Source organism: Arachis ipaensis, chromosome B8 (genome assembly GCF_059453495.1).
Source record: "Arachis ipaensis isolate K30076 ecotype BB chromosome B8, ASM5945349v1, whole genome shotgun sequence".
In the NCBI taxonomy this organism is placed as follows: domain Eukaryota; kingdom Viridiplantae; phylum Streptophyta; class Magnoliopsida; order Fabales; family Fabaceae; genus Arachis; species Arachis ipaensis.
Genome location: NC_142443.1, coordinates 26,405,762 through 26,416,030, shown reverse-complemented (window position 1 = coordinate 26,416,030; position 10,269 = coordinate 26,405,762). Strand labels below are relative to the sequence as shown.

Below are 10,269 nucleotides of genomic sequence, written 5' to 3'. Positions count from 1 at the left end.
GTGAAGAAGGAACAAGAAGATGGGGGAGAGCGTAAGTGAAACTTTTGAATTTGAATTTGCCAATGGAGCCGTTAGTTTTTGTTTTGAGGCATTTTAACTTTTTTAGAATCTTGGGCCCTTTTGTCCAAAAATAAACCTTAAGACCCCATGAAATGAAATTGATAAGTCAATTTGGTTTTCAACTTTCCATATTTAAGGTCAGTTTTAATAGGTTTATAAGTATTTTTTTATTTTTAACTTGTGAAAATATATAATATTAATATTTTGTATAATTTTAAAAATTAAATTATAATTTTTTAAAAATTTATTTAAATGTTTATAGAAAAGTTAAATAAATATTTTTAAGACTAAAAAATCAAGCACCTGATTTAGTACTCCAAATTTATATAGAGTTTTAGTGCTTCTTAATTTAAAGAAAGAGAAAAAACTTGTATATATTATATAGAATTTTAGTATTCCATAATTAAGAAGAAAGAGAAGAAGGACCTTCTTGGACAAAAATATTTTTATTTTATTATTTTAATTCAAATTTATTTTATTCTTAAATTGATATTAAATTATTACAAAATTATGATAAAATAAAAAATAAAAAATGAAAAGAATTAAAAAATAAAAATATTCTTTTAAGATTAATTTTAAAAGAAGAAATATCTTTTAATATTAAATTTATTTAATTTGAATTAAAAAGTTAATTTAATTATTAAAAATAAAATAATTTTATAATTAATTTTAAAAAGATAAAAATATCGATAAGAATTATTTGATTATTTTAAAGATTAAAAATTTATATCTAATTTACAAAATTACGTCACCTGAAGACTATTTAAATATTTTAAAATATTCATTTAAAGATTAATTAAAAAGACACAAATACCCTTTTAGTATAAGTGTTATTTAAGTGTATTAAAAGAAAAAAGACCAAATTACCATTTAGTTTGTGTAAGCATATTGGAAGGAATCTACGATACACGTACACTGACACGGACACGGGACACGATACGATATAGGACATGCCGATACGCGAATTTTAAAATTTTATAAGCACGGAGACACGCATACATAAAAATATAAAGTATTTTTTACATAAATCGTAATGATATTTTGATATTTTATTGATATTAAAACATAAATTAATTTTTTAATTATTTTTAATATCTTATTTTAATTATATAAAGTATTTAAAATATTTTTTTGTTTTAATAAATAATAATATATACTATTTCTAAATTTATTTTAAGAATACATGTTAAGAATAAGATTGGACACGTTAACACGTGATGGTATTTTGGTCCGAAGAAGAATTTCTTATTTTTTTATTAAGACACGGTTGGACACAGCAGACATGCGTGTTGAACGAGTATTAGTGAGTGTCGTATCCGAAATGTGTCCGACACACTGACACGTTAACTCAGCGAAGTGTCCATGCTTCATAGGAAGGAACACAAAAATTCTGTGCAATTAATTACTTAAAAATATTTAAGTATTTAACTTTAAATTTTAAAATGTAAATTTATATGTATATCATTTTATTGATAAAAAAAAAGTATTTTCGACAAGAGTGGGTCAGATCGAAATAAGCAAAGTATGGTGTTTCAAGAAGATGCGTGCGCGCGAGCTTGAAGTGAGGCAATCGGTGTTGATGTGGATTTCGATTATGTTGTCAATCGAATAAGCTAGAATTGAAGAGAAGATTTGATTCGATGCGTTGAAGAAGGTTTTCGAAAAACTGATCGAATAGTTATGGAAGCGGGAAAGTTTGTGGCTTTTATGACACGAGAAAAATATTGGAAATATCTACAATCACGCATTGGGAACGGTTATTAAGAGTGGTTGTGTTTCAAATTTATAATTCTTTATTTAATTGTAATTAATTGTAATCAAATTAACCGTTATGTAATATAGTCTATAAATACTGTGAAGTGTTAGGGAATGGGGGTTGGAACTTTTACTTATAAAAATACTCTAGCATTCTCACATCCAAGCGTATCCCTGAGTTTGCGATCGAGTTTCTTTTTTCTGTAGGGTTCCTTCCACCTTCTTCTTTCTTTTAATTTCAATTCTGTTTCTAATTTTATTCACCAAGTGTTATTCATATTCTTTACTTTCCCTGTTAAATTTATCTTTCATAATTCTATCATTTACTTCGAAGTTCTTTGATTTAATTTAAGGCATTTTTACTGTTTCCGTTTGATTTTGGTTCAAGTCTTTCCATGTATTGTGTCTTTACTTTTTGAAAACTTTGATTTCCAAATTATATTTAATATTCTACAAATTTATTTTGTTTTTATTGTCAAAACTTATCTAGTCGGAGATGCTTTGATGCACTTTTAGAAAACTAGTACTCGCACAGAGGAGTAGGTTTCGCTCCCAGACCATTAGATATCGAACAACCATCGATTTGCTAAAAATCGACAAAATAAATTGGCACGCCCGGTGGGACAGTTTTAAATCGAAGTGTGTCAAATAAGTCCTTTTCCAGTAATTGCTAGTGTATGTGATTACGAAGTGGAAAGATCATTCATATGGCTGATGAGTTATCAAATGTGAATGGTGGTTCATCCACCAATGATAGCATACCGATTTCCATGCAACAAGCTGACGTGTCTTCACGATCGGAGACTACAATTGGAACTGAAAGCATAGTCGTTACGACTATTCAAACTGGAAATGTTGGATGTAATACTCGTCCACGTGGTCCTGTACCATCATATCAACCTCCATTAACCACTGGTTGGCCTCCTTATAGTCTTCCTTTTGGTTATACCCCACCGGTGGGTGGTTTTATGCTGCCTGTCCGTTTTGGGAATGTAAATGGAGCGAACAATGTTCAAAACCCACAACATTCCGAGTATTCTCGTGACTATCATGTGGGCTCTACTTCGAATGCTGTGAATTCGATGGCAGTATATCGACAACAAGTAGAGGAGAGTCATCATGACTTGGTCAATTTATTGACTCAACAAATGACTACACTTTTGAATCCCATGATGGCTGATCATGAATCAAGGTTCGAGCGTCTTGCTAGACAAGTTGAGAGGATTGCTCGAATTGTTGATTACGATGAAGGTGAGATGCATAATTCCAGGGGAAATAACGAGGGAATGGAAAATATTTTTCAAAATGAAAACCCGATTCTGAATCGAGAAAATCCTTACGTGGTTCCTCGAGGTCAAAATGCTGATACTATCTAGCTGGATTGCGTGGTGACCATTATCAAGTTACTAGAATAATTGAAGAGGTGTTAAATCGGGTTGGATTAAATGTTAGTTTTATGAATCAACCACATTTTGTGTCCGCTTTTCCCCAAGTGGTTCAAATGGCTGAAGTGCCAAGAGGGATGAAAATCCCAAAAATAACCACAAAATTTGCTAGTGAAGTTGGAGAATCAACTACTGAACATGTTGCTCGTTATTTGGTCGAAATCGGGAACCTTGCTAATGATGAAAATTTAAAAATAAAATTTTTTCCTTCATCATTGACAAAGAATGCATTTACTTGGTTTTCGAATCTTAGACCAAATTCAATTACAACATGGAATCAGTTGGAAACTACTTTTCACGCTCAGTTCTATCGAGGTGAGATGAATGTAGCAGTTACTGATTTAGTGGCTTTGAAACGTGAGGATGGTGAGACCATTGATGATTATTTAATACGTTTCAAAAATGCTAGAAGTAGATGCTACATGTCATTACCTGAGAATGAAATAGTGAAAATAGCAATTATGGGCTTGGGATTTTATATGCGTAGAAAATTACTTAATGTGCATATTCCCGATTTGGCTCATCTGGCTGAAAAGGTTCGACAAACTGAACTTATGAAAAGAGAAAAAGAGAAGCACAGGAGTGAACAGAGATCGAAGAGTAAACCTTTTACTCGAAAAGAAAAGGTTGCTTATGTGACCATGGAGTCCTCAGTAGGGGTGGCAAAACGGGTCGAGCCCGTCAGGCCGATCGGCTAAACCCACTAAAAACGGTGGGTCGGGCTAGGATTTGGAGCCCGCCAAATTAAAAAAACCCGCCAAACCTGCACCGCTAAATTGGCGGGTTTTGGCAGGGCGGGGCGGGCCAGTCCGCCGGGTCGAAGATTTTTATTTTTCTTTTTTTTTATTAAATAAAAGAGTGATTACTAGTATAAAATTAATAATTATAGTATTTTTAAACACTTTTTTTCATTTTTTGTTTTTATTATTCTTTTAGTTATTAACTTTATTTATTTTATTTTACAATTTCGTATATATGCTCAAATTATGTGACTTATTTTTTAAAATAAAGATGATTTTATTGACAAATATTATTTTGAACAATTTTATTGAATTTAAAAATTTAAAAAAAATAATAAAAAATTATATTATAATTTGACTATTTTTTATTTGTATTTGATTTTTTAATTATTATTTTTGGTTAATTTTAATAAATTTTATTTTTCAAAAAAAAAAGAAGCGGGCTAGCCCGCCAACCCGCCAATCCACCATAAAACGGGACGGACTAGCATTTTGAACCCATTTTAGTTTGCGGGCGGGCCGGTCCGCCCCGTTTATGGGGCGGGGCGGGTTGGGGCGGGCCGGCCCGCTTTGCCACCCCTAGTCCTCAGAAGAGGAATTTGATTTTGAAACAGAAGTCGATTTGGCTGAACTTAAGAAAGGTCCTCCTTATGTTTGCTCTTTACTGAAAAAGCTCCCTGGTAGTGAAAAGTCGAATGATGCAAAACTTAAAAGTGCAAAGAAGTATAGTTTTGATATCTCGAAATTTGATCAGATTTTCGATGTGTTGCTTAAAGATAAACAATTGGTTTTACTTGAAGGTAGAACTTTACTTTCCGTAAATGATTTGAAGGGAAAGCCTTATTGTAAGTTTCATCAAGCAACTAGTCATTCGACTAATAGTTGTGTCCGTTTCAGGGATTTGATTCAAGAAGCGATCATGGAAGGACGTTTGAAATTTGATGATGGCAAGAAGGAGATGAAGGTTGATGTAGATCCCTTCGAAGTTGATGCCGGTTGTGTCGAGCCTTACTTAGGGGTGAATATGGTTGGCGTGTCTTATGATTTTGATGTGGCTCTTGATTATTTCGAGTCACAGGTGAGGTCTGTATACCCTAGAACAGGGGATGACTTGTTGGATTTCTTGGTTCAGCAAAAGATTAAGGACCGGGACGTATCTCTGTGTCCGCGGTGCAATGCTGTCTTCGATGCTGAGGCAGCAACAATCTTCGAAAAGGAGAGGATGAAGAAATAATTGGCTCATAGGGAAGAGCAAGCACGTCAGAGGCAACCAATTCGACATGTGGAGGGTTCTGGTTCAAAAATCCCTCAACATGATGTGACTGCACCTTTAAGTCGATCTCAGGCTATAGGTGTTCAGTGGGTTCGAAACTGTCAGGAATTCCAAAGGTGTGATCACCTGTATCGATGCAATCCTCAATGGGGGCATCGAGCACTGTCTCGAAATCAATATGCTTCCTATCGAGGGCGAGCCAGGGGATACCCAAGAGGAAGAGGAGGAAGAAGGAGTTTCAATCAAGGTAAAAAACTTCAAATCGAGACAAGTAAGGAAGCAAGCAAGGGGGCAACTCCTTCTGTACATTCTCGAATTGTCTTTCCTTCTGATGGAGAGACTTATCCCAAGGAAATTCCATCACCAGCAAATATGGAAAAAGGGAAAGCAGTTGCTCAGTCCTCTGGGATTGATAAACATAAAGATGTCGATGTCGATGAGGAATACTTTGATGAAGGAGATGATGACATGGTAGGGACAATTTCGATAAGAACCTTGGAGAATGCAAAAGTAATCCAGATGAGGATTATGATCAAGAAGATGAAGAGGCTTTCTCTTTCATTCGCATAGAAGATGAACCGGGTATCTTTCCTCGACCTTCTGAAAGACAAATATCTCATTTGCGTCCCCTTCATATTGTTGCTGTTGTGAATGGGTTCAAAACAAACAAGGTATTGATTGATGGGGGGGGGGGGCAGCAATTAGCCTCCTACCTGAAAGGATGTTGGAAAAAGTAGGGAAACATGTTGATGAGTTGGTCTCTACAAACATCGCTGTAACTGATTTTAGTGGGAATTCTACGCCAGCGAGAGGGCTGGTTACCTTGACTATAAAGGTTGGGTCTTCGGAGAGATACTCTGTGTTTGTGGTAGTGCCATCGAAGACTAGTTATAACGCCTTACTTGGGAGAGATTGGATCCATGGAGTAGGTGCTGTACCATCTACAGTGCATCAGAGCGTGCTTATGTGGACTAAAGAAGGCAAACCTGAAATTGTCAAAGCAGACTCGAGTCTATACGTCGAACAAATGCATGTCGATTTTAGGATATATAATTGTAAGTTGAAGCCTTTTAATGTTGATCAATCTCTGAATCCTTATAATTGTGAAGGGTGTTATTTGACTTCAGAAGGGCTTTCGGTGAAGTTGCGCTATCCAGATCTGGGCTTCGAGCCAACGGGTTGGGATTGTCTTTCTTAAAGACCTCGAAGGTTGAACTATAGACCAGGTTGAGGAAGTTTCCAAGTACCTGGTAAATTTGCATAGTTATTTAAATAATTTTCAAGTTTTAGAAAATAAAAATGATTCTTCTGATAAAGTTGAATCAGATAGGATTAGTAAATCTACTAGTTGTAGTGTGTTTGATTCGACACCTCCAATCGAATATAGTTATGATTTTTCTATTACTTGTGATGAAATTAATAATGTGAGTCGGACTGCCGATTTAATAGCAGAGGCTCATTGTGTGGAAAATAAATGTAGTGATAAATTAATCAAAGAACAAGTTTATTCGATCCCTTAAAAATCCATTGATTTTACTTTCGATTATATTTATGATTTGGAGCCTCTGGGGTTTGAAAAATATTCAATCGAAGATGATTATTATAAGGGGTTCGAGTCTCAAGATCCTTTAGAAGAAATTAATTTGGGGACTCATGATGATGTTCGAATTACATATATTTGTAAAGATCTTGTTGATCCTTTTCGAACTAAGCTTTTCGATTTGTTACATGAGTTCAAAGATTGTTTTGCATGGGATTATCATGAAATGCCCGGTCTCGATCGTTCATTAGTAGAACATCGATTAGTATTGAAACCCAATGCTCGACCTGTGAAACAAACTCCAAGACGTTTTGCTCCTGAAATCAATGTGAAAATTAAAGAAGAAATAGAACGCTTGATCAAAGCAAAATTTATTCAAACTGCTCGTTATGTGGAGTGGGTGTCGAATATTATTCCAGTGATGAAGAAAAATGGAAAATTGAGGGTATGTATCGATTTTCGAGATTTAAATAATGCCACTCCAAAGAATGAATATTTTATGCCGATTGCAGACATGTGAATTGATTCTGCCGCGGGAAACGAAATTCTTAGTTTCATGGACAGTTATTCTGGATATAACCAAATTTTTATTGCGGAAGATGACGTGGCTAAAACTACCTTTCGCTGTCCTGGGGCGTTAGGTACATACAAGTGGGTGGTTATGCCTTTTGGTTTGAAAAATGCTGGTGCAACGTATCAATGAGCAATGAATGCTATTTTCTATGAGTTTATTGGAAAATTTATGGAGGTGTACATTGATGATGTAATGGTAAAATCGATTTCTATAAGTCAACATATAGACCATTTAAGAAAGGCATTCTTGACTATGAGAAAGAAAAGATTAAAAATGAATCCTTTGAAGTGTGCGTTTGGGGTATCGGCTGGAAATTTTTTAGGCTTTGTTGTTCATAAAAAAGGGAATAGCCATTGATAAGAACAAAGCAGATGCAATATTAGCTTTGTTTGCTCCCAAATCGAAGAAGAAAGTGCAATCGTTTTTGGGAAAAATAAATTATCTTCGAATATTCATTTCGAATCTGTCGGATCGAACTAGGGTGTTTGCACCTTTAGTGAAATCAAAGAATGGTTCGAAATTTGAATGGACCACAGAACATCAATTGGCGTTTGACTCGATTAAGTCATACTTATCGAAACCTCCAATTATGGCAAATGTGCGTCCATCTGAACCTTTAAAGTTATATATTGCAGCATCTGAAAACACTATAGGGTGTATGTTAGCCCAAGATGATGAAAATGGGAATGAACGGGCGGTTTATTACCTTAGTCGAGTTTTGAATGATATCGAAACAAGGTATTCCCTGGTTGAAAAATTATGTTTGTCATTATATTATGCTTGTATGAAGTTAAAGTGTTATATGGTGGCTAAATCGGTGAAAGTTATAGCACAGACCGATCTTGTTAAATACATGTTAAGTTTCCCTATGTTAAGGGGACGTTTGGGGAAATGGATGTTAGCATTAACGGAATTCGATTTACAGTATGTCCCAGCAAAAGCTGTTAAAGGACAGGTCATTGCAGATTTTCTTGTAGACAATTCGAAAGATCTGAATGACCAGGGGACAAATATAGTTGATGTAGAAGTCAACTATTGGAAATTGTATTTCGATGGATCTAAGCACAAAGATGGTGCGGGGGTTGGAATCCTCATTATCTCGCCAGAAGGTATTCCATCAGAATTCTTGTTCGAATTAAAGTATCCTTGTTCTAATAATGTAGCCGAATATGAGGCCTTGATTTTGGGTCTAGAAATTTTAATCGACAAAGGAGCTTTAGAAGTTCAAATTCTGGGGGATTCGCAGTTAGTTTTAAAGCAGTTGTCAAAGGAGTTTAAATGTAATAATGAGACGTTACAAAAATATTTAGTAACTGCTTGGGAGTTATTGATGTCTTTTTGAAAAGTCTCTTTGGTGCATATCCCTCGAATTCATAATGAGATTGCTAATGAATTAACCCAAATTGCTTCGAAGTATCGAATTGGTCTGGAAACTATTAAGAAATTATCTAGTATCCATCAAATTTTAATGCCAGCAAATGAGAGAGAGGTGTTATGCATAGATGAATGGGAAGATGCTGATTGGAGGAAACCTATTTCTCGGTATTTGAAAGATCCCAATATTGCAGTTGATAGAAAACTAAAGTTGCAAGCAATGAACTTTGTTTTATTGGCTGATGAGTTATACAAAAAGGGGATCGATGGAAGTTTGTTGAGTTGTTTAAGTCGAGAAGATCAAAACATTGCTTTAGGTGAAGTTCATAATGGAATATGTGGTGCTCATCAGGCAGGAAAGAAAATGAGATGGGTGTTATATCGCAATCATGTATTTTGGCCATCTATGATAAAAGATTGTATTGATTATGCAAAGGCATGTCAAGAATGTCAGAAACATGGTTCGATACAAAAGATTCCTGCGGTTGAATTGCATTCGATAATAAAGACGTGGCCATTTAGAGGTTGGGCTTTAGATCTAATTGGATTGATTCATCTTCCTTCATCGAAGCAGCACAAATTTATTTTAGTGGCTATTGATTATTTCACGAAATGGGTTGAAGCAGTTCCTTTGGTAGAAGTTGGTCAAACGGAGATAATTGATTTTGTCGAGGAAAATATTATTCATCGATTTGGAATTCCTCAGACGTTAAGTACTGACCAAGGAACTATGTTTAATGGCCAGCTAATTAAAAATTTTGTGGCTTCAAGAAACATTAGCATGGTTACTTCAACTCCTTATTATGCACAAGCTAATGGGCAAGTGGAAGCAGCAAATAAGATATTGATTGGTTTGATTAAAAAGTATATCGGAAATAAGCCTCGAACATGGCATGAGACTTTAAGTCAAGTGTTATGGGCTTATCGAAACTTACCAAGAGGATCGACAGGAACTTCACCTTATAAATTAGTATATGGCCATGATGCAGTATTGTCATTGGAAATTAATTTGAATACTCTAAGAGTATCGAAACAGAATGAGTTGTTAGTTGATGACTATTGGAATGCCATGTTTGATGAATTGAATGAGTTAGATTCAGAGCGAATTCTAGCACTTGATAATATAATTCGACAAAAAGAAAGTATTGCTTGAAGTTATAATCGTCGAATTAAGGAGAAATATTTCAAAATAGGTGAATTAGTTTTGAAAGTTATTTTACCAATGGAAAAGAAATCGAAATTTCTTGGTAAATGGTCCCACAATTGGGAAGGTCCCTTTCAAGTGATAGGGGTATTTTCTGGAAATACCTATCAAATTAAAGACATCGAATCAGAGAAAATAGTTAATTCGATTAATGAAAAATATCTGAAATATTTCTATTACTGGCAAATATAGAAATTCAATAGGCATAAATTCAGAAAGAAAATAGTCATTACAAAAGTAAAAAGAAGTTCAAGATGCCAATAACTTCGCCAAATCGGAGCGCAGCTTTGTCCTTTTATTTTCC

General features: G+C 34.7%; 1 protein-coding gene across 1 annotated transcript; it reads left to right on the top strand.

The window, feature by feature from the left end:
- The first annotated feature begins 7,039 nt into the window (after positions 1-7,039).
- On the top strand, positions 7,040-9,914 carry LOC148547495 (uncharacterized). Its single transcript, XM_088495467.1, has 3 exons — positions 7,040-7,258; positions 8,178-8,496; positions 8,734-9,914. The coding sequence occupies exons 1-3, from the start codon at positions 7,040-7,042 to the stop codon at positions 9,912-9,914; spliced, it is 1,719 nt and encodes a 572-aa protein (XP_088351593.1).
- Positions 9,915-10,269: the final 355 nt, after the last annotated feature.